The sequence below is a fragment of the Neopelma chrysocephalum genome, unplaced genomic scaffold (genome assembly GCF_003984885.1).
Source record: "Neopelma chrysocephalum unplaced genomic scaffold, ASM398488v2 Primary Assembly neopelma1_147, whole genome shotgun sequence".
Lineage (NCBI taxonomy): Eukaryota > Metazoa > Chordata > Aves > Passeriformes > Pipridae > Neopelma > Neopelma chrysocephalum.
The window spans coordinates 4,271,343-4,297,227 of NW_020897809.1; the positions used below are offsets into that span (position 1 = coordinate 4,271,343).

The 25,885-nt window shown below is 35.9% G+C and overlaps 1 protein-coding gene across 5 annotated transcripts in view; it reads left to right on the forward strand.

Moving 5' to 3' along the window:
- CACNA2D3 (calcium voltage-gated channel auxiliary subunit alpha2delta 3) overlaps nucleotides 1-25,885 on the forward strand; it is a 409,434-nt gene that overhangs the window by 358,346 nt on the left and 25,203 nt on the right. For 3 of the 5 annotated variants that reach the window (XM_027700390.1, XM_027700389.1, XM_027700392.1), the window contains 5 exons: nucleotides 8,194-8,255; nucleotides 9,142-9,186; nucleotides 12,500-12,562; nucleotides 15,620-15,690; nucleotides 24,584-24,659. In XM_027700390.1, the coding sequence (XP_027556191.1) occupies nucleotides 8,194-8,255; nucleotides 9,142-9,186; nucleotides 12,500-12,562; nucleotides 15,620-15,690; nucleotides 24,584-24,659 (317 nt within the window). Of the gene's footprint in view, nucleotides 1-8,193; nucleotides 8,256-9,141; nucleotides 9,187-12,499; nucleotides 12,563-15,619; nucleotides 15,691-23,035; nucleotides 23,082-24,583; nucleotides 24,660-25,885 lie in introns of all 5 variants that reach the window. The other 2 variants (XR_003536951.1, XM_027700391.1) reach the window with 2 other exon arrangements.

The following is a 25,885-nucleotide window of genomic DNA, read 5'->3' on the forward strand; positions in this document are numbered from 1 at the left end:
TGTTCTCGTGAAATAAAGTTAAGTAAATGTGAAATGCTCAGATTATGGGTAATGTTAATCCATAGTTTGAGAGACTGACTTTAAAACTGAGATATTTATCTGTAATATGCTGAATACATCTTGAATGATGGTATTTCTTTTTATCTAACACATACAAAGTAGGAAAATATGAAAAAGAAAGCTTATATTTCAGTACATTGGAGAATCTTTCAGTGTTATTAATCTAAGATTGCTTTCCATTGCAGACATGGTTTAAACCTCTAGTTCAGGATGTTCCAGGAATGCTACTTTGGAGCTCAAATACTAGCTCCTACTTTTGTTGAGCAAATAGGCAGCTGTGTTCTTATCTACACAGATATTCAATAAAAATGCATTTTTGATGCAAAAATTTTTTTAAAAAGGCTTCTCTTGAATTATACTGTTCATGGAAAAGTTTAACGTGTCTCTTTTGCTATTACTGTTTTTTAAAATTGTTCAGTAAAAGATGCAAACATGAATCAGGAGTCTCTTGGACACATACATTTTTTGTACTTTTCTAAAACTATACATTACCACCATGTGGTTAAACAGCAAAAAGATGGTTAAATAAAGCAGTGATCTTAGAAAAATAAAAACATGAGAACTATTCTGGAACATTACAGTAAATATTTGACTTATAAAACATCTAATAGATATGGTGTTGAAAGGCTGGAGACTTGTATTCATGATGAGGTATTTCTGATGTATTATTTGACTTCAAATAACATTACTCCTATTTTTAGTAATTCAAAGTAATTTTCTAATCACAGTATAGCAACCAGTTTGTAAAGAATGTCACTGTTTTTATTATAACTCAGTAAATGAGAGATCTAATACTTATTTCCAAATGATGTGATAAAATAGAATATTGATGTTTTCTCATTCACTGTCATAAATCTGGTTTGACTAATGAGATTTCATATATTCATAGACCTTGTATACGTACAAGTACCCTCAATGATAACAGGACAGGGCAAGCAGTGGGCAGTAAGTGTGTTCTGCAGGAAGAGTTGAATTCTGTAAGTCCCCTCTCTGTGCTAAGTTTGGGAGCAGCACAGTCTGCATGTCTTGTCCCCTTGGTCTGTAGTGGGAGGGCACTGATCTGATAAGGGACAAATGGACAGAGAACTCCCTCCTGAGTTCATTTTGCAGTGGATGACATAGTATTTATCTTTAATGTCTCATCCAAAATCCTCTGCATCTGGCAGTAGGACAACTTGTACCCATTCTGCTATAATGGGATTTCAGTTTGAAAGGGGTAAACCTCTTTGGAAATAGCAGTAGAAGCTTTGCCCATTTCTGAAATCACCCTTTCTTACAATGCTGAGATATGTAGAAACAGAGGTTTTTTTGTCAACATGCTTAGGTAGTAGCCAGAATGAGGTTTGAATGTGTTGAATTATAGTTACAAGTGGAAGCAGAAAGCCTAACATCTCCTAAGAGAATCTGGTCACAGTCTCCAAGAGTTCAGATAAGTATCCTAATTTCTGGATGTTTGTCTGAACTTTGAGCCTCTTAGGGTTCCTTAATTGCAAACTTGAAACCACAACCTTTTGGCTGAGACTGAAAGGTAAACTGGCTCTGCTACTCTATACTATGACCTCAGCTGTGAGAAGTAAAGCTTTATTTGAGAACTTGACAAGTCATGGATCGTCCCTTAAGATTTATAAATGTGCTTACAAATATATACTGTTCCTACTTTTCGTTTCAGTCATGGGATGTACTTGAATAGCAAGGAAACACTATAAAACTGAAAAATGGTTAGGGATTTATAAAAATACCCTCATTGCTTCGTTATTTTAGCATTACTGTGGTCTTCACATGCTTGCTTTCAGTCTTTACATGCTTCCTATACCATCAGATTTCAGAAATATTTGTCTGACTATTTGCCATGCAAAGAGATTCTGGAAGAAAGTTGAAAGCTCAAAGGAATTCATAAAAGCTCTGCCACCAGGAAAGTTTCCTTTGTAATGGTCCTTGCTTCCCTCTGCAGGCTGCTGAAGCTTCCTGAGGCTGAGAAAAATACTGCCCATATTTCATCTTTTTTTTTTGTGTGTGTGTGTGTGTAATGGAATGAGCCAGGTGTCAGTAGGTGTCAGGTATTTTCTAAACGTCACAGGGAGGATACTCCAGACACTAGACAGGGCTTAACTGTGCCCTGCCTCACCCTCTTCAATTTTGGCAATCTAAGACCCTACTTTATATTATCAATGTACTCCTTGTATTTCTCAGGAACAAAGTACATATCTTTCCAGCAAAGTGTAATTTTGCATGTGTAGTGGTTACCTTCCTCCAGGCTTAGGGAGTTTTTCAGTTTTGGGTTCTTTTGTGTGTTGTTTGTTTGGTTGGTTTGGTTTGGGTTTTTGTTTGTTCCAGGTTTTGGCGGTTTTGTTCTTCTTTATAAGTTAGAGATGGATTCTCAAGTACCTCCCCGGAGCCGTGCTCCTGGTACACAAAGTTTATCACGGGGTTAATGAGTAAATTTCTGTGGGAGCCCTTTGTAACAGTGTTGGCAGCACATCAGCTACTATCTTATGAAGTCTGAAACACAGTATAACTGTCTGAATGATAATTTACAGGTGAGCTGTTTCCCTCCAAGTTCCTCAGTGAAGATTCCTGAAAAAGCAATGGACTTTGAGTCAAGAGTGTCTTTTTTTTTTATGTTTTCACTCAATTTATATCCTTTCTGTGTTTCCTTCTGCTCCTGCTGCTACTTCATTAGTCCTCCAGAAGGAAGATATGTGTCAGGGAGTCACAGGGAGTCTGGTTTATGATGATGTTCACAGACTGCCCTCCACAGTTCAGTTTGTCAGGGGTTGGCTGCAAACCAAGCCCTTCAGTTTTCCCTGGTGGTTTGAGTTTGGATGAACTTCGGCCTCCCAGCAATCATCATCCTGCTCCCCTTTCAGCTTGGCCTCGCATCAAGTTCCCAATATCTCCTCCCTTTTTTCTTGAGCTTGGCCTCCAGGAAATTCCAGTTGCCCTTGCCTTCTCTGTATCTTGGGAGTTTCCATCCAGGCAACTGCTTCCACCACTAGTTCTAAAAACCTTCTGGAAGGAAAGAGCAGGTTTGAAGTTCATGTGGAAAGAGGGAGAACTTCAACTTTTCATTGCCCATTTAAGAAGATTTCACTCATTTACATACTGCCTCACAATACCTCTGATGAAGGAAGGATTCTTTGTGTTGCTAAATCTTATGACATGTTATGACATGTGCAAACTGTCCCTATAACAAACTGATAATTATATAGAACTCAAAAATGTCTGTGAATGTGCAGTCATTCCACTTATTTGATGGCAAGAAGATAAATGTAAGATACCAGTAATAATACAAGATTTTTTCCTGCTTATTGTATAGAATCAAAACTACTTGATAATTTGCACTTTGAGCTTTTTTTATTTTACATTGTATCTAGGTTAATAAAAGACTCTTTTTTTTTAACAATCTGTAAATGTTAATGAGGCACTGTAATTCAAACTTGGGTGGAAAAGGTAGGTGCACATTTATGCAAAGGATTTAGTACTAAAAAAAAAAAAAAGTTAAAATATTAAAATAATTTAAGGGTACCTAAATACCCAATATAGACACATTGTGAGGTTAGGCAAGAGGGTTCCATGTCAGAGAAGCTACAAGTTGTAAGAACATTAGAAATTGTCACTGAGTTAAATAATAAAATATATTAAAAGCCATCCCAACAAACCAACACATTGCAGAGGACAGTTTCTGAAATAGTATCTTATCCAAATGCATAATGGATACCTTATTTTGCTGGGATAGGAATTATGCTTTATCATAAGAAAAACTTTCCAGACAAGAAAACTAATATTTTTTTCATGTTATATTAAAATTCTGAGGATCTTCTGTTTGAGGAGAGGAACTGAAAAAATGAGTCGGGGTGAGAAGAGGAAGGTATGGGTAGAAGGGGAAAGATCACTGAGAAGGAGACTGAATGAAGTGTGAAGTTTGGAAAGGGAAAACTGCATTTTACTGTGCAAGTGAACTGAACCTGGGATTAGAAGCAGTCTGGGAAGTGCACAATTGACATGTGCTTGTTCATATTTTTATATATCCTGCATGTGATTTAAGAGTGACTGTCACTGAGAATGCAGCTATGCTGCATGATACTGGAGCATAAATATATTACTTATTACTTAACTATATTATTGCAGGAGAGTTTCTCTTGGAATACCTCTAATTTGTCAGCCAAGACTTCTTGGGATTGAAGGGAAAAAATATCCACATTTTATTTTTAATTATGCTACATAACACCTATATTTTATAGGGTTTTTTTATCATCTCTGGTGGTGGGAGTCTTCCATGAATCTGTACTAGTTGTTCTTCTTGACAGCTCTGGTGTTTATTTCTCAGTATTATGCATTGGGGTGCAATATTCAGTGTCTCATTCTTTTCCTGAGCTGAACACTGAAGACAGAGATTTTGAACTGAAACAGATTTAAACAGAAGTGTAATCAACTTTTTTAAAATATTCAAATGCGTTCTGGAATATTTCAAATTTAGTTATTAGATATTTTAAAAGATAATAAGAGTTAATATCAGTAGGCACCTTAGAAGAGCACTTAATAGAAGAGCACTTTAAGGAGTCTAAGCTTAATACACAATAGAAATGCAGATTGAAAAATAATCCTGCTACAAGTCTGTATCCTAGATTTCTTATTTTGAAGCCAAGTTAAACCTCATTTAAGATAATTCCATCCGAAATAGGAGGCCAAAATGTTCTCAAAATATTAGGCATCTTTTATGTATGAGAAAGAATCTTAGTCTATACCATATTCTGTGGGAAAAGAAGTGGAGACCTTAAAATATTTTTGTAACCTTGCTTTTATGTAGTACAATAGTCTATAGATATTTCACAGAATGGAAATCCCTTTAGCTTTTATTACTTTTTCCTATAATTATGTATTTGAAATCTCTTTGTCAGGCTTATAGGGAGATTCAGCTCCTCTCTTGCCTGAAATAAATCAGTCTAATCCATTTTCCTCTCTTATTTTAAGTAGGAAATTATTCTTTTTACTTAGAGCCTAAGTAGTCTTGTAATTCTGTGCAGTAATTTGTTGAGGAAGACTTTCCTAATCTTTCTGTCTGTTTGCTTAACCGTGGAGATCTTGAAATGAACTCAAGCAATCCTGATCTACTCTGAGTTATTTGTTTTCCTTCATGTTTGCCTGATACTAAGCAGCCCTGAGCCCTGTAGCAGTTGAACACTTCCCAGTACTTCTATCCCAAAATCAACCCACTAAAAGAGTGAAATATTACCTTCTGCCATGGAATTGATGCATAAGGAAATTATTTATTTAACAATAATTATCACTCAGCCAAGAATATAACTTTGTCATTCTCAACCATCTGTTATTTCATAGGGTCTGCACTGCAGAATAGCAGCTAATTTATTAAACTAAGGGAAGAAATCTCAGGGATTTAATAACTGTTTTCCATAGGCAACATTGAAGGTATTTAATGGAATCGTGTAAGAAAGTTTTGCTGATGCTATTGAGACAAAAAATTGGATTTGCAATATTTGTTTGAAATGAAAGGTTTTGTTTTACATGGAGAAAGAGTTCAATACCCCTCTGTCAGCTCCCATGGATTGCTCTCCAGCTCCAGCCCACTCTCCCCTGTGGCATTATGGAGGAAATGCAGCAGTGAAGACAAAACCTTTTTGCCTCATCTTGACTACTTTTTCCTGGCTGAAAAAAATAATTTTTTATCCTTTGGCCATTTTGGTTGAACCAAGCCTGCAAATGTTGAAGACTGCTTTATGCTTTAAAGTGTATGTTCCACACAAAGATCACTTAGAGGTTTTGTTGTTTGTTTTTTAATTAAAAATGTGGGTGTTGTCTGGGTATCTTACTGAACAATATTTCAACAAATTTCAGTGCAATTACAGTTTTTTAATCCAACCTCTGTGGTAGCTGTTACACCCAGGAGGCTAAACTAGGAATTAGTGACATGGGACATATAATTTTGAAGTTTTCCTGTTTCCCTTTTCCCCCACATGTAGCCAGTTTGTAAAATGTACATTTTAAATATAGAGTGGCTTGGAGCACAGGTATTTTATATTGAAGTTCTTAAGTGCTGAAGGACTAGGGAATGCTCAGAAGAATATATTGGCTCTAAAACCTTTTGAAGTATATTTGAATAGCTCTTATGGCATTAAAATGACCAAACCAAAAAAAGTCATCTTCTAGTTACAATGTTCCTGAAAAGCTGAGGAGGGAAAAGCCTGCAAAAATGCTTTAGTATCACATCAGGGCTTGAAAAGAAAATTATTTTCCCATACACTAACACTTAATTCTTTTGAAAGTAGAGGCATTCAAATAACTTTTAGCTGAATTTTAGGAAGCATTAGTAATTTTCATTTATTTTATACTACATAGGATATAGATTATTTAGAAGCTACTCATTCCATGACAGGGAAGCTCCTGTGTGGAATTGTACAAGAAACTCTGTTCTTTTACATCATCGGGATAATGAACTTGATAATTTGGAAATTGAAATATTCTCAAATTTTGTGAATGGCTTCTTTACTCTGCGAGGTGAGGACTCCAAAGGGTCAACCTTATCAGGACCTTAAATGAGCAATATCTAAGTACAGCCCAGGCATCTCTCCTGTTAACAGCATTATGAGATGGACATTTCCCAGGCTGACATAACACCCAGAAGTGAAATGGTTTCCTTGAGGGGAGTGTGTGTGTTTTGCCTTCATTTCACAAAAAGGGGGTGGGATGTGCAGATCACCTGAGTGCTGGGTCTGAACCTAACGGCAAACCATAGATGAAGAAAACACATGCTGCATGGCTGTCAGACAGTGTCTTCTCATGGACTGTGAAATTAATTCCTAGATAATAAAATGTAGCTGGAGAGAGTCTCCTCTGGTGTTTATTCAAAAGAACTGGGTTTCTCTACCTACGCTCTTAAGCAAAAAATGTTCATGAGTTACAGATAGCAGAAAAATATTTATAACCTGCTAGAATAAGAAAATTGTTGATGTAATTTCATATTCTATTGTATCAGTTCATTACAGATTTCATTTCACAGACTTTTCCCTACCTGCTTACACAAAATAAAATACAAACATGACATCAGCGTGTGTGTATTTGCAAAAGCAAGTGCCAATAATCTAAACATAAGTATGTTTTTAAATGATTCCTGCTGTGGACCCTAGAGGAGGAATGAATAAATGAAATTTTATTCAGTTTTCCAAAACAACTATTTTTTCTTTTTTTTGAGGCTTTGTTTTTAAACAAAACATTGTAGCAATGAATTTGCTAGGAGTTAGATTTCTGACTTTTAAGGCTTTACAACTGAAGGTTTTTTGAATTCTCTCAGTTTAGGCAGGTGAGACCAGAAGAATCAACTGCCTTTGGAGCTTATGCAAACCACAGTGCATTATATCATTCTTCAGTAGGAACATCAGATTAGGCTGGAAGAAAGGTTCACTGATATTTGGAAAAGCAATCCCACCTGAAATTATGGGAAATATGTAACTTACACCAGTAGTATCTTTAATAATTATTTTTTAAATTACAATTTATTGTCATTAATAGCCTTTTTCTTTAAAATTTGAAACCCAGTTGTATGCATCCGATACTTTCCTCTAACAGAACTGCACATAATAATCTTAACTTCAATTTTTTTTCAAACAAATTCTTAATGCTTCTTTTGTTCCACTGATAAGTCATGGATTAAACAACCTTGAAACAAATCATCACTTGAAATGTTAACCAAATTTTCATGTTGTTTTAGCAAGTCTTCATGTATTTCATCACAAAACACACAGTGTGAGTTCCCTACAGCTGTTATATTGGTACCAGTAAAATATAAATGAGATTGGTGTGAACATAAGTATGTTCAGCTTGTGGTTCTTTTATGTTAATTATGGAGACACATGCAATTTGAACGAGTTTTTTATACAATGTTACGAATCTCTAAATCTCTAACAGCATCTTCCTGTTTAACCAAACTGTAAAGGGTTTAAAATATGACTGTGTGGTGTCTTCAGTTTAATTAGCTGTGTTTTTTTATTTCAGGGCTTACTTTCTCTTTTCATTGTAAGACTTTTTTCTTCTGAGTAATTTCAAATAATTGTTTTGAAGGAATTAAGCATGCTTGGTTTATTTATTAATTTATTTTGTTTTAATTTATGTCTTTCCTAGCTGTAGGTATCCAGATGAAACTTGAATTTTTCCAGCGGAAATTTTGGACTGCAAGCAGACAGGTATATTTTAAATTTTTCTTTGTCATTGAATGCACAACAGCTTTTTAACTGTGCAGGTGATCTGCAATATTTTGTCACAAGCAAACTGTTTTAAAGAAACAATGTATTTGAAGACTAGTTCTGATTTACATTCCAGTTCATCATTACAAAGGAGAATTCTGTTGTGAATAACAGTTGCTTGATCCCATGTTTATGGAAGCAATTAGAAAGATTACTAATTTTAGACTCCAATGCATTTGTTGGCATGTTGTTTTTCTGCCTTAGAAAAGTATAAACAGTAAACAAAACTGTGATATTTATTTGCTTCCAGTAGTAGCAGAATTATCCCTTCTCACTTAGGTTTTCTCTTGTAACATTCAGTAATTGAAGTATCACATTATTTAACTAAACTAGATTACTGACTCATGGTTGGCATTCATAGTCTTCAATAAATTTCACTTAAAACATTCAGGGGATAGAATTTGTACTCATTGAAGAGGATAATCAGGTAGTTTCTAAAGGTTAGGGGATGCCACCCCTACTTTGAGAATGGATTGGAACTGTACTGTTCCAGAAAAAAAACTAAAATGCAGGTCTGCCCTACCCCTACTGGAAAACCCTCCCCCTGTGAATGGTCTCGAAGCTTCCAGCACATGGAGGAGATTGCGGTGTTTAAACCAGCTGGAACTGTTACATGTGACTGCACTTTTTCTCTGCAGGCAGGAATAGAACAGGTTTGGTGAACAGGTTTAAAATTTTCCTGGGCATTTTTAGAACCATTTTAGATAAAAATGTAATCAAGAGCAACTCTTTTATAATTCTGCCCATATGAATTTTTCAAATGTTTATTTTGTAATCTTTGAATGAGAAATGAAAATATTTTATTGATTTTTGATATCATCTCTAGTGTGCATCTCTCGATGGCAGATGTGCTATAAGTTGTGATGATGAAGTAAGTATTTAACAGATTTTTTTTTCCATGTATATCTCTACCACAGTAGAACATGAAGTTGATGAATTTAATTTGAACATCTTGTGTACATTATGATCTCTTGGTGTAATTTGTGATCACCTTTAATATATTACATTATTTAGATACTGAGACTTTTATGATGACAGTTTATAGACACACATTTAATTACAAGGTTGACACCAGTACCTAAAACATGTTGCAGTAAATTCTGCTTTGTGAATCCAGTTTGGGAAATAATTTGGAGCGGTGCTAAGGCATTTGTTTACTACTTTATTATTAACTTTAAAAAAACATAAGCAGTTCAAAGTCTTTTCAGCTTGACACCAGCAGGAACCATGTGAACATATGTAGAAATTTAGTAATACTGAGAACCTTGGTGATTTAGAGATTCCAAACTCTTTCTTAATGACAAAACATGCTGTTGATAGGACTCAATCAAATATCACAGCTCCTCTGTTAACTCCCACATCTTCTCTCAATGACAAGAAAATATTTGTGAACAGTTATGGTATAAATTAAAGCATTTAAAAGTAAATATTAAGTCATTAATGCAAATGGAATGGCACAATAATCAATAAATATTAATTATTATTAAAAGCAAAATATTAATAGCAAAAATAATTAATTAAAAATAAAGGGAATTATCAATGTGTGTGATACTTTTGATTCTAAAATACATCCTATTAATTTGAAATCCTTTTTTTTTTTTTAAACTTTGAATTTGCTCATTTCTTCTTGGTTTCCTGATGCCTCACATTTTATTTAAATGTACTGTTTTCTTTCTTTTTCATTTTTGGTTTCTTAACCCATATTACATTCCATTACTGTTATTGTATATTGGAGCTGAGAAAATACATAGAGGGCTTGAACTTGATCAAAGTTACTGTAATTCAAATGTGTTCTCAGACCTCAGTCAACATTCTTGCTGTGTTTATTCTGGACATTATGCCTAAGGTTTTACAAGCTCAGGGACTCTCCACCTATAGAACATTCCCCTTGAAATCTGAAGTTCACTGAACTTGAACCTTTGGGCAAACCTGAGCATGGTTCACTTCCAATACCTGTGAAATATTGTGAATTAAACCTCTTTCATACAACTCCAGTCAATCCAAAATCTATTATCTCATGCGTTAATCTTGTATCAGAAATCTTTTGTTTGAGATTTGCTAATGTGTTGGATGAGTAAATGCACCCTGCTGCCCTTTGTCAGTGCTGAAGTTGTTACAAACTGTTTCTTTAACACAATGCTGAACACTGAACATTATTTATCTTGCTGGCAAGTGGTTGAATGAATGGTCCTGAATGAATATTTTTTTCCCTTGTTAATGTTTCTAAAATGGATTGAAATAGAAGCCCTCTTATCTTCACATTCCACCAAAAAGATGCAGATTCCACTTACCACTTATTTTCATTATACCTGTTTCCAATAATAATGCCAAAAAAAATTAGTATTTTTAAAATTTCTGAACAAGGCTAGTGAATGACTCTGTCTTAGAGATTTGAGACATGGCCACTAATTCTTGAACTGAGCCAGTATTTTCCCAACAGCATATAAGTCACAAACTATGAAATTAAGCCTACACTCTTTCTTGTCCAGCATAATTACTTTTGTTTATTTTCTATGGAGAAGTAGTGTTTCTAAAGCACTGAATTCAGATTAATTTTTCATGCATGAGGACTGCAAATAGGTATCCTCAAAAGAGTTCTCTGTTGACTTAGCTCCTCTCCTAATAAAGTTGGTGGGAGGTTTATGGTGGACTTTGGGGCCAGCAGTGTTCTGGTGTTACAGCCTCCTCATGAAATTCCACCCTTCACACACCATTGAGGTTAAGGAGCTGCCTCTTCTGAATGCATTAGCTCTGCTGGGTTCTTTGCCAGCATCATCAGCTTTTCACATTGCATTTGCCAATTTTGGGCTTTCTAGCAGATCAGAGGTCGGAAATGAGTTGTTTCAACTTCCTTTTTGACAGGTTTTCTGTCACTGGGGGTGCCTGTAGCTTAGGTTCCCCTATTAGAATGAATATCCTGCATTTGCATTAGGGAATAATGTTCATTCTGAACTTTTGCCTGATTTTGGCTGTCTTGTTTCTATAAAAAGTCTACCTCAAGCCAGCATTTTTGCAAATCTCTCCTCTTCTTTGCCCCACAGAGCAGTACTAATATATGGCCAGAATGAGAGTCAGATGCATCTAAACATTTTTTGCAATACCAGGCTGCATTTTTGCATCTTGCACAACTACTACTGCATGGGGCTGCTTTCCTCCCTAAAACAACGGAGAGATTTTGCTGGATGTGCAGAGTGCAGCAAAAAGTATATTTTGTCATATCTCCGTACAGCCCGTTTGCAGCAGGAAAGATTTTGAATTGAAAACAAAGCCATGAGGATTCCTATTTTGAAAGCCATTCTACTTAATTTTTTTTCTTTTTGCACAAATGGCACAGAAAATTCAATAAGCAATGAGAAAAATGTTTGCTGATTTAGACCAACAACAGAAATACAAAAAAGATTCAACACTGATGTAGGTATTTGGCATTACTGAAGAGAAACTGAGTTATATCAGGGTTTGAGTTGAACCTTATGTTTAAACTCTGAAGCGCAGTAATTAAAACTTTGCCTGTAGCAAGTAATTCACTTGAGGTTAAAACAGTGCATGTGTGTATGCAGGGAAGCACTGATTTGGGTTTACCTTGTTTTATACAGTTTATAAGTCTGACCTACGAAAGGCTAACAGTCCTACCTCTAAATCCAGTTCCCAATTAAAAACACAATTTGAAAAGCTTTAGGAGACCCGTGGGGCCTCTTTTACAGAAGTTTCTGGTCCCATCCCCCAATGAACAAATTAAAAAATATTACCTGGTCCCCTGTTGGTTCTGCAGGCTGACACTGTGTTTTCATTAATACATCGTTAGGGTAATGACACTGTGCTGATGTTTTTCTCCAAACACAGGAGAAGCCATCAGGAAGACCAAAGTTCTGAGCCCTTGCAAACTTGGTTATAAGGAAAACTTTTAAGAATTGCTTACAAAAACACTGACCTTGTTTTTCTTATGTTTGTTGTAATTATCTTATATCCTCCCTTTTTGTACACATCTTTGTTTTGTTTTGCATGAAACAAGTGCATAAAAATTAAATCGGATAACATCCCATAAGTCAGGACTGCACTCAGAATTTATGCAAACCATTATAACAACCTGAAGGTTTTATCCACTTAGAATTCACTTAGAAGTACATGATTAACTTATTGATGTATCCTAAAATCAAAAATTAAAATGGTATTTTATCATTTTTCAGACAATCAACTGTTACCTAATAGATAACAATGGATTTATTTTAGTGTCTGAAGACTATAGACAGGTAAGGGAAAGATTTTTCTTCAGTTTTTTCATGTAACACATTAATCTAAAAGTACTTGTTTCTTAAATAGGCCACCATCTGAACATGGTAAGGATTCAGTACATAAAATTAAAAAAATTCCTTCTACAAAGAGTGTAAGTTGTTTCTCACAGGAGCTCAGTTTCTGTCTCCCATCGGGGCAGGGTCTGCTCTTAAACTCATAAATGTTCTCTTAAAGGCCTTTCTTGCTGCAGAAGTGTCTGTCTTCTGTAAAATGTTTTTACCCCAAAAAAACCCCAGATTCTCTGTGGCATTTTTTGTCACATGGAAAAGCTGGGAAGGGAGGGAGGAAGGGAGGACTCAGGGAGTGGGGGGACATAGAGCTTTTACATTCAAACTTGAGATAATGAGATTTTACGGAGCTGTTAGTTGAGGAGTTTGTTTTCTGAAGTGGATTACAGACATTGAAGGATTAAAACTAAGCACTCAGCATCAAAGCATCAATTTGCTTGTTCTTCTTGGAAAATTATTGCAAAATTAATGTATAATCACTCAATCATGCGAACCTTATGAAGGAACCATCACCATTCTCATTAACTTTTGCCTGAAAATGGCTGGGATGGTGCCCCAATTATGCCAGAATTGTCTGAAATTGAATTTCTTTTATGTGTTGGGATTGTGAATAGGAATATTCACACTCCTACTTAGCCCTCAGGTGAATTAAATCTGATATGACTGGGTTGATTACTGAGAAACAGCTTTTGGAAAGACCTCTGGGAGACTTGGAAGAGGGTCTGTAGAGGAGATAAAAACTTGAAATGAATGGCAAAAAAAGAAGCTAAACTGAGCATTTTGCTTTTAAATTAAAAGCTTGAATTACTGTAGTCTTAAATCTGACACTTCTGGAAGTAACAAGATAGAGATATTTTCGCCTTTTAATAGCACAAAAATAATTGCCTGTTTCCTTATGAACCCTCTCTCCCTTGCTCCATTTTGGTTGGGACTTTGAAAATTATATTAGCACATAATAAACAAGAGAAAGGCAATTTTTCTGAAACTGTTGTCTTTCCAACAGAGCATTAACTGTTAAACATGCTACTGTGTCATGCAATAGTCATTCTTCATGGTATGTCATCTTTATATGCAAAACTGAGAACTGACATGGATTATTTTGTTTAAATTTATTAAATTTATTGCTTCCATTCCTTTAGAATGTCAAGCATGTTCTGAATATAATTCCAGGATGTATACAAAAAATTATAAGCTAAAAATATAGCATTGCTTAAATATTAACTGTGTTATGTTTGAAGGCGCTTTTGGGGGTTTTTTTTGCCTTTTATCTAACTATTAAATCTGTATTTTCTGTTTAGTTGAGCATGATCTAAGAAATGCAGCCATTATAGAATAATCTTGATACATTTAAAACATGTCTCCTTATTTCCCCTTTTGTTGTTGTTACTATTTACAGGTAAATAGTTGTGACTTGTGTAAATTACTTGCAAGTTTATAGTTGGCTGTGGCCAATAAATATTGGGAAGAAATGTTTCCTTTGGTAGTTACCTGATATCAGCCATTACATATTCCTGTGAAGAGTATAGTGTGGACAACTGCTGGGCCAGAACTAGGGCTAGAAACGTGTTACTAGTTTTGTAGTTCCAGTGGATCTAAGTCTAAGATGGACAGCAGAGTGGTGTCTATGTTTGTGAAACACTATAGCAAGATTACAATAGTATATGTTCATGGGGCAGTGTAATTCTTCATCTGAATTGCAATTAAATCCTAATGTATTAAAAAAATAATGATAACCTATGTGTTACTGCTTTGGGGGAGAACTAGCATTTGCAAACAGAGCTTTTGTGGGAAGAACTGTCACTGAAATGTCTTCATAAGACTGGTGCACAACTTGATAAATCAGGTTTATTACTATCTAAGGTTGTAACCAGGCATTTATGGTTTAGGGTTTTTTGACATTGCCTCTCCAATAGTTAGGATAATTTTTCTTCATCAGTCAGCTAGAGCTATTGAAGGTAGTATTTTTAGTCATGTTCCTCTTGTTTCTAGGAGACTTTACATACCCATATGTTTTGGAAAATGTTCCAAGATTCCCCTGAGGAAAAAAAAAAGGCAATACTTACTTTTTAGGTGGAGGAATGCCTTTTTTTAGCTAGGGCTGTAACTTTTCTGCCTGCAAACTCCCAGGTGCATACTTGAGGTCAGCTAAGTTCCTTGTAATGGAATTGAGGTTTAGTTCATACAAAACCTATGGAATCCATGCAATTTGAGAGTGTAGTGCCCTTTCCCCCTCATAAATTGTGGGATTTCTCCCTTTAAACAATGAAGAGAAATATCCAATTCTTCTGGGAGTTGAGACTCTAAAATAAAACAGGTCTTCCCAAGGTAGAAAAAAATGCTGTACATGCAAGATTTTCCACTGTCATATGAATGGCTACAGATGACAGAGTCACTTCCATACTACATACCAAATTCATAACATGAATGTTTGTTTTCTCAATAGAGATTTATTTTTATTAGTCCACAAGTACTGAACAAGGACAAAATGAGTAATTCATCAGGCTGAGTGGTTTTAAGTATGAAATGACTCTGAAAGGAGTTAAAATTTATAGGATTGATGAAATGTACTGTTCCAGCTCCTTAAACAGGTCATGCAGGAATTATAAACAACGCTTTTTAATGACTGTTTATGAAATCCTCTCACAACCTGTTTATATCTTTTTTGAGTAACATTTTAATCACAAGGGTTTGTGATCAGATTAGTGTGTTTTCTTTACAAGCTTTAGGTTTGGATGGCTTTTATTTCTGATATTAGATGTTATATAATGTACCTCAATATATTGTTTAAGCTCTCACATCTGCTCAGGGGTAATAATGTAATCCCAGCCACTTGCCATGACTGTGAAGTCCTCGTCGGATTTTATGTAGCAGTAGTCCTGAAAACCTGTCTATGTAACTGTCAAAATCACTCTTGTCAGATCCTGGATTATGCCAGTTTAAATTGAACCCAAAGTTGTTTTGTGTTTATCTACAGTTTTGGTAATTTCTTGCATTTTCCCTTTACAGACTGGTTACTTTTTTGGGGAGGTTGAAGGGGCTGTGATGAACAAATTACTAACAATGGGCTCCTTTAAGAGGTAAGATTTTCTATCTCTTAAAAAGTATTTTAACAACAAAACGAAACAAAACTAAACCAAAGTCATACAAAAGAAAGCCAAGGTTGGCAGTGTGGCTGGATTTTCATTTATGTCTCTTTTCTGTATGATCTGAGTGTAATTCGATATCATGCACATTGAATGTTGAGAGCATTGGAGTCAACCTACAGTGAGGTTCTTTTTGAAAGAATGGTTTATTTGACTACAATGCTAAAACTGTGTGCCTTTCCTGTTCCCACTGCACTCAAGTAGAAAAGGGTTTGGGCCATACCTACTACTGAACAGTTTTAAATGGCTCTTAAGCAAATCATTGATGCCACATTACCATTTTGACCTGTAAAAAGTTGGAGATTGCGCAAACTAGACAGTGCAAAATGCCCTACTGTTAAAGGGAAAGTGTGTTCTCCCAGTAATCCATCTTCATTCACATGCTAACTTACCTCTGAACATTGTTGTGACTATTGACCTGGTCTTACTCTCATGATGACAATACCAACTAATAGTGATTTTATGTGCTGTCCTTTGAAATAAATTATACATTCTGGGCAATTAAGAAGAAACTTTTCCCTTTAACCTGTAACTCAACACTGGAGTCTTCATGGCTTTCACATGGTCCAAGAACTGTTCCATACCCCTTTGTCCTATGGGAGAAGTGCTGACAATATATATTGCACTTTTCCCTTTTATTTTCCTGTGCGTTTCTAGTATAGAAAGATAGACACATCACTGATCCCATCACTCACTGAATGTAGTTATTACATATCAGGGTGTATACAGAGGCTCTCAGAACAGATGGTTTGTGTGCTTGCTTGGTAAACCAGCTCTCCTAAAGGCAGAAATCTTTCCATGCTGCCTCTGTGCGCTACAGCTGAATACCACACCCAGTAAGCGACTGACCTGAAATGTGCAGATAGCACTCATGGAATCATCCCAAATCCTAGTTTTCTGAGGGTGGCAACCTTTCTGTGTTTAGCACCACATTCTTAACATATGCTGTAGAAGGAAGTGAAGTAATACATATTTATAGACTGGGTTTGACGATGAAAAGATCTGTTTATACAAGAGATGAAGCCTTTTATTTAACACAAAGAAAAACATACAGTCAAAACTAAGGGATAACACTTTAATTTGTTGCAATTTGTTTTGTCTTGCCCAGCAAAGCATTTCAAACAGAATATGCAATCAGTGAGCGATGGTGGTGGGCACCATTGAGAACACAGACTGCATGGCTCGAGAGTTCCATCTGAACTGCAGCAGGCGCCTCTCTGCCCTGGACCACTGGCTTCTGATTTTGCTAGTCTTGAACTCCAAGGCAGTCAGAGATAATGAAGGCACCAGCTCAGTGCAACTGAGCTGCATACTAGAGAAAATGTAAACACAGTGAGCCGATTATTTAAACATAATAAACTGACCGTTGCCAATCAGTTAAAGATGGGAGAGAATCAAAGTGGTGTAACTGTGCTAAATGAGCATCCTGCTGTACAGCAGATAGCTCTGTGCAGCAACAAAAACACCCAAACCAGCCTGTCTTTGAGCTGTTATAGATGAGGCCTTGAAAAAAAATTATTCCAGCAGTCTGAAGAAGAAATCTTTGCTGGTTCTCGTGAAAAACAGCCAGATGCATTTACCATATTTTTAAGATTACTAATTTGTTCAGATGGGGTTGTGTTTTGATTTACCAAACATTTTTAGATATGAAATAAGGAGAAAATAAAGAGTGCTTGATGCAGTGGCAAAATCTGTCACTAGTACCATTTCCCTAAGAGCACAATGTGGATATTGCATACATTATACTTGTCATTGCTGCTCTCATGTAGGCAAAGTCAGAGAACAAACTCTGTTCATTAGCATTTCATTCTGATAATATCCAGAGCCATCCTTTCTTCCAATTTGCTTTTTACATGGCACGTACTGTCCAGCAGGTGAATTCTATAATGCTGCACTTTTTGACCTGGTCTTGCTCCCTTTTTGCTTAGTTCAGAAGTAGAAGGTTTTGTGATCTTCACTGCAGGAGTTTGCTAACCTTGGGGATGGGAGTCCCCTCTTCCTTTGGCACCAGTGATGTGAGTGGCACTGCCGATATGTGCTCCCACCTCACTGATTCCTGCCAGCTTTCAGGCTCTCCATCCACAAAAGGAATGAAATAACCCTTTGTCCATTCTCCCAACTACCACTCATTTGGAGTGATGTAGAAGTTCTTTTTAGGACTGTGCTGGAAGTGCTAAACAAAAGGGGTTTGTTTGCTGCTGACTATGTTTCTTTTCAACCTGCAGCAGGATGAAATTCAATTTTTGTGTTCACTGTTTATTTTTTAAAGTGAACTTAAATACCTCCTTCTCTCCTCAATTTCTTTAAACTCAGTGCTTCTTTTGAGTAATGTGTACATATGTATGTATGTATGTATATTTTCTTAGTTTATGGGTTTTATAATTAGAGAGAAAAATTATATCAGTGCCTCCACAGCAACGTGACGTGCTCTATGATTTCATTTAGCAAAATTATGTTTATCTTATACCTTAAGTATTGCACACAATTAAATAATTTAAATATGATTTAAATTTATTATTAAATAAATTAGGATGTGCTTATGGAAAAGTATCTGCTTCACATAACTTAGAAAAGTTTCTTTATAGTTTCCTCAGCACTTTGTTTATATAAAAACAGTGAAAAAAAATAGAAAAATTCAACAGCTCCAAGCAGGAAAATCTAAAAAACCCACATTAACATCAGGAAAATTAAGGGCTATCAAAGCAATGAGATTCCCAAAGAAATAAACATAATAAATCTGTAAGAGAAAATTAAACATCTCTTGACTTCAAAACACTTTCACCCTTTCCAGTAGGAGGAAAACTAAGCAATTCTATAAGACAAATATGGAAGCAGCATCATTTCCTCTTACAGTTCTCTTTCCACCAGACATCCTCTTGGCCTCTGAAGAAGAATCCATGCTTTGCTATTTAATCCTGTTGTCAGGATATATGAATTAAATGGCACACCCCTGAAATCCAGCTTTCCCGGATGCCAAGGCTCACTCTATTAAGTTCTTGTTGCTTTGAGAGCTTCTCTTGTTTCTCAGTTTTTCTTTCTCTGTTCCTTTCTCTTTACTCACATGCTTCTTAGTGAGGAACATGCATCCTGTCCGTGCCCTTGGGCACAATGCAGTCCAGATCCTTCTCCTGTGCTCTCCAAATGCTTGCACACAGAGGCAGACTTTCATCTCTCTGTCTTGATTTGCTTTATAAGCAAAACACAGCACTAGTTTTGCCTCCAGGTTATAAGAGTATATATAAAAAAAAAAAAATCACAACTCTTCACTAAGCTTACTTGTAAGAAACAGAACATTCTTAAAGCCAAATCACAAGAACAGTAAGTAGTTACTCACCAACAGACACCAGTTTCCACTGGGGCAGCACAGCTTCCAATTGAAGGCTTTTTTTTCCTGTTTTTTAAATCACTCTTTCTTACTTAAGCATTCATTTTATTAAGACATTCTTAAATTTTTGGTGAAGATGTTAAATGGACAGTCGCATTTAAAATGTGTGTTTATTTTTATGTGGATTTATACAGTCATTGATTTGACCTTCTATTAGTTGGGTAGCATTTCTTCATGTAGATGTACATTTTGGAGAAGATCAGTGACAGACTGCAGGAACTATCCAAATTAGAATTACTGAATTTGGTACTGGACAAGTGCAACTGTGATGTAGTAGTTCTGCAATGTGCTTTTATCTTTTAAAAAACTTCCCTATCTTCACTGATGATTTACTTAGTAAGGAAAAAAGCAAGATCAAAGTAAACCCTATTTTTATAGCATAAATACCAGGAAAATAGTCAGGTAGATCAATAAGCGTTTTTTTTGTTTAGGCAGGCAGAAGATGTTCAAGGTAGGAAAATGAGCTGACTATTTCCAGTAATTATCTTCTATATTCCCTGCCATGTGCACTGCAGGGCACGTGTGAGTCTTGCACCCAAAAGAAGCAAATAATATCTGTCACTTCCCTCTTGTTATTACCAACAGGAACCATGTTCTGATTTTTTTTGTTTTTTTTTTTTTTTACATTTACTAGATCTGCCTCTGATACCTGCATTCTGAAACTCCCACATTGCTGTGGGCTATATTTTCTTCTCATATTTTGTCCATGTGACATCTAAAATTAATGTCTTAAAATTGAGTTTCGGGCATTGTTAGAGTTTATGTCTCTGTAAATATTACCTTTAGTGCAGAATCATTTTATACACTTAAGGAGAATCACGGGCATGTGTGCTAGATAGATGAATTCTCATTCCATATTCTGGAAATACAGGTTGAGTTCTAGTTTTTATGCTTGTTATTCTTTGAGCACCTTGGCAACTGGGAATAGCTGAGCAATAAAAGCAAAGATATGTGATGACAAGTTTGTTTTGTCAAAATACTGTCATTTATTTATATTATTTCCATTGATTTTCTTGGTGGTGAAAGGTATTAGCCTGACAGCTTCTGGACGCTAATAATCTGTCTGTCAGTGAAGGTGGGAGAGCCAGAGCAGCAGTAGTCCAGGATTCCTTACAGTGTCCTGCTACCTCCCCACAGGACCTTCTCTAGACTGCAGAAAGTGGTTTGCTCTTCACACCATTCAACACTGTCCCTCCTTGTGAGGATGCCAGGCCAGCTGCACATCTCATGTCTGAGTTGAGTGTTACCACCACAAGCGAGCTGTACTCACCACTCATTTTTACATGGACTATTGAGTAAAGCATAGTGTCAATAATTAAGGCTTCTGGATTATTGGCTTCCTTTGCTCGGTTCTTTGGAGCATTTCTTTTTTCTCTGTGGACTCGGCATTTACTTCCATGGTAAGAAGCTTATTATTCTTACACAGTATATGAAAACCACCCAGTCTTCAAAAAAACATTTGAAATGTTATGCATTGAAGATCTTTCAGCTCTTACAATTGTCAGTAATGGTATTTTACGCTAGTAAATCCATAGGTGTGCTGAAAATCTAGCTGAAAGCAACAGAGTACATCTGTTAATATATCCTGTGCTGCTGGTAGGTCTTGGAAGTTTAATTTTCTTGAACCAGATTCATACTCAATTGCAAGTACATTGCAAAGTACGAGACTGGAATTTACTATATCAGGAAATCGACAATAAAAGGATTTTCCCTACAATGTATTTGGCCCCTGAAGTTACATAAAACAGTGATGCACATTTAGTTTTTTGTAAGTTAATTTCCATCAGTTAAAGATGATTGTTCATCATGTTTGTCCTACAACTTATGTTAAGAGCAGTTGCTCTGTAGAGTTCAGACGTGGAAGGTGACAGGATGATGATGTCAGACAGTCTCAGGTGTGTCATGTGAAGCAAGAGCAAAACTCCCCTTGAGGTGCTGTAACACAGGACATGGACTTGGGCATCTAGATGGACTGGCTGTAGTGAGTTGAACAGGATATGGTTAGCTGCAAATAGTTATTTAAAACTGAAATACAATCAGTTCAGAAAGGGTGATCTGGAAGCTTTTTTTCTGCAACACTGAGTTAAGTCTGTCTGAGTGAGAAGAAAGCCTATTTTCTAAAATCTCAGAAAGACATTAGCAGTAAAATAACATTCTGGAAATGACACCTGAGCACAGAAGCACTGCAGTGCCTCAAGCCACTGCTTTGACCACAAATACTGCAGTAGCTTTTATAAGGAATAGTGCTGGAAAGCTTTTGCTTTCCTATTACGTTTATAAGAATAAAACCAAAACAACTGGATTTGAATTTGTGAATGACTTGGAACACAAATATACTGAGCTTTAATACCATTCATAGTGACAGAGAATTGAGAATCGGTTCAGTATGTTGCAGTGTTCAAACTGCAACGTGGTTATGGGATTCATCCACTGATCTTTGAATTGTGTTACAAAATTCCCACGTGTTTCTAGCACAAAACAGTCAGGTCTTTTAATATCATTTCACAGTAAGACTTTCACTGATTTATTTTGCACGTCCTGTGTTACAGTTGTTTGAATCATCTTTAGAAACTTTGAGGTAGCTGTTGAACCTGCCCACTTTGAAAGTTACTGAGATGGGAATTGTTTTAAAACCAAATTTCATTCCAGGCTTCTGTTCAGAAATCTGTCTGCCATGTACCTTTCTAACAATTTGCTCCTTTGTTTTGTTTTGTGTTTGTTTTTTTTTTTTTTTTTTTGGTTGATTTTTTTTTTTTACCCTGGACACATTATCTGTTCTCTCATTTATTCCTGAACCAGAATCTTCACACTGGAAACACTTTCAAATATATTTACTAAACTTATCTAACAAACACTAATATCATCCACAGGTGATATTCAAGCCTTTCCAAATAACAACTCTTTAGTATTCCACAATGATTTTGAGGTTGTTTATTACAGCTCTTCCCTTCATCATTCTAAAGTTTACTATTTGTTTCCCTGTTAAATGAAGGGGTTTTTAATTACATACGTTTATTGTTTTCCTTTCTGTTGATCATAATACAATCTTAGATTGTTGTATACTCCCTAAAATACAATGAGACAATCTACAAAACATATAATCTAACATTTTGGAGTGCAATATTAATTATATTTCTGATTATTTGTGTGAGTACATATTTCAGTCTTTTAAAAGCTTTTTATCTTTGAGTATTTAAAGAAACTATTATATCTATTAGAATGTAATAATTACATAAGAAATGTAATGCAAGTACAAATACTGATGGGGGAAAGGCTTTTATCAATATTTAAAATTAAGTTCAAATTATAATAGATGTTTCACATGGCACGTTATAATAGTATTTGATTAACACTGCTTAGCAGAATAATGAAATTCACAGATCTACCAAGCAGTTCTGGTGTATGAGATTGAAATTTGAGACATTGATTATACTTTCATACATGAAACAAACAGTCACCAAATTTAATTAATATATTGAAAATACATTTACAATGAATGCACACAAAACAATGCCTTCTATTTTTAACACTAGATAATCAATGAAGCAGAACTGGACCATTTCATCCATATAGAATTTTTTGACTACTCTGCAGAGAGCACATTAACATCTGTAGAACTGCCCTTGCCTGTGCACTTATCACTTGCCACCATCACTAGGTGGTCCAAGTGGACATGCAATACAGTCCTTGGATCTAGAGGAACAGAACAATCAAGCCAACCAAGGCTGGAAAGGCTGAGCTGTAGAGATTACTTTACAGGGGCTGGATTCTGACCATGGTTAAAGGGGGAAAAAAATTAAGGAAAGAAAAAAAAAGCTAGGGAAAGTGGTGTATTACTGCATGCCACACAGGCAGCACAGCTTACACCGTGTACTGCTCTGTTTGTCTTGGCAGATCTGTGTGCGCGGATCTGGCTGTGGGCGTGATTCTGCCAAAGATGGTCAGTGTTCAACTTACACCCATGTTTAGGTCTCTAGTTATGCGTTTGTCTACCATGTGCCTCTCTCTGCCAGTCCACAAAATAATGGCTTCCTAGGCATTTCTATTCTCACTATAAGAGAAAATGAATAATGTAAACGGTATGACCACGTACTAAATGTTTAGTTGAAGCTGCAAGACCCACTGTATTAGATATTTTGCTTGTAAGCCAAAAAGAAAATATAGACAAAATAAAGAAGCTTTAAGTGATGGTTGCTGTCACAAAATCAGATCAGAAAAAAAAAAACAAACCAAGCAACAGTTTCTACCACAATGGAATACGACATTTATTGGTACAGGTTGCAATGTTTCATGGCATGCAGTGCAGAATGCCTCATGATGATGCTGAATGCATTTCATGACCTGGTTTTGGCAGCTTCTGGGACATCCTTTCCATAGCTGAATTTGTGTGCTCTCCTTTCCTCTTCACTTAGAAGCAAGGCACACACTGCCAAACATTGAAGTCCCATCTCATACATCTATTAACCATCTCTGTCCAGTTGTGCTCCTTTGTCCCTCTGATGATGCAAAAGTCAAATGGATATGTTCAAATAACACTAGTGACTTTTATATATTTACACTTGCTGCAAATTACTAGCTAAAGATTCTTTACATCTGCTATAGATGCTAGGTGCTTTTTTATGTGGATGGATATAGTTAATTGATTGTTCTATGGACAGACAGATTTAGAGAAATAATCACAATAATTCCATATACGAGCTCTGAGTTCTGGATTTTACATTTAGATCTCTGAAGTGTTTCAATGATGAGTCAAATTGCAAGCATAAATAAATTTCTCTATGTTTACTATGCATCTGAGGAGGCTTTTAGCATATGTTGATTACAGCAGGTCCTTGACATGGAATATTTTGCCCTTATGAAAAGAAGCAAAGATAAACCCATCCTGCCTCAATTATCTGCTCCATGAATGCACTGAAATTCTACCTCTCCCTCCTTCAGAATCAAGGCCATGTTACAAATGAGCTGTGCACTGAGATGCTGGAACTGTAGAAATGTCTTTCTGCTTTTACTGGAGTTGCAAGTGGTCTATTGTGAGCAGCCCCTCAAATGCATAGGCTCTTTCACTCTCTGGGGCTAAATGTGCTGATCTTAGTCCAGAACCAATTGTTTAAGCATTGTGTTGAATGTGTATTATCCTTCCCCCCCTCGCATTGTTTATACCATTGTGTGTTACACTGTACGTGTATCTTTCCTGGTTTCTTCCAGTTATGCTTTTGCTTTGTTCTGTAGTCTGATAAAACCCTTACAAAGTTCTCACAGAATTTCTTATCTTTATGCTCCTTTGTGTAACCTGTATTTTAACGATCCCATTCCCTCTTTCCCCTACTACTGTTACAATTTTTATTTTCCTGTCCACTTTGTGAGCAGACTGTTCCATATCATCATTTTTATCCCACTGAGTTTTCTTCTTTTAGTCAAGCAGTTTTCTATTCTTCTCTGTAGAATTACACTTTATGACTACCAGGCCATGTGTAGAACAAACAAAGAGAGTAGCGACAGTGCCCATAGCTTGCTGGACGTAAGTATAGCACATTTTCTGAGCACCTTTCCATGCAGCCATCAAAGAAAATTGTTGCAAATATCTCATGGCCATTATAAGCCCATTATTTTGATTTGGAATGCTTACAGCTCTTGGGTTTATCCCAGTGCTTTCAAGGGTTGGTTCATTATAAACAAATGCAAAGTGTTAAGCATTTTCGAGTTCAAATACTCACACAATCATTTTAATGCTGGGCCATCATTTCTGAGGTTCTGTCAGGAGATTCTTTGCACCATATGAATCTGCCTTAGGAATTTGTAAATTTGGCAGTAGATTGTGCTTTGTCTGGGAGACTGGAATCACATATGCCTTTCCTTTATGTAAACAAGTAATTGAAATTAAAAATTGAGATTTTTTTTTATATGAAAGGATTGGTTCATTGGCAAGTCGTGCAAGTCAGTGATTTTAGCACTTTTTTCTTCCCGAGTATTTAAAAATGTTATTAAAGTAGAATTTCAATGCATTTAAACCCTTCTCTTGCAATCTGGATACAAACCCTGACCCTCTGCAAGGCCTGATTAGAATCAAGCTGGGTCTTGCAAGGGCAACACTTCCTTGTTGCTAAGTCCTATATCTAGGTAATAACCCCAAGGGTATTTTATAATCACACATCTGTCTCACTGATTGCTGTAATAATCTATCAGAACTGATCAGGTGGTGTTAGAGTGTAGGTTTTGCATATTAAAAATTGTTTTCACAAATAGATGACAGTAATAGCATGAAAAAATTCTCAGGTAAAGAGGGCAAAGCATAACACTGGTATATTTTACTAGTCTGGCAAAGTTATCTGATAGTATTTTTAAATGCACAGGGATCTAGCTAGTAAAAAATAAGCCTACATATAGTTAAACTGTTGAATAAATATCAAATTCTGGCAACCTCCAAATATATATATATATAGTTGCTATGGTTTAATAACTGTGTGCTTTTGGGGATGTTTTCATTTACAAATTTATATGATTCTTTTTTCCAAATACCTGCAAATTTGGACTTTATCAGTTTTTTATCCACCAAAGTCTGAATCTGAGAAAAGACTGTCTTGACATAATAATAAATACTACACTGTGCCATGAGACCTAAATTATCAGTGAAATAAAACGTGATGCTGTGAAGCACATTTGCATGAAATATCTTAAAGCATATTACAACTCTTAGCAAAATCCTACCATCCTAAGGCTTGGGGCTTCAGCTCAGTTTGCATGAGC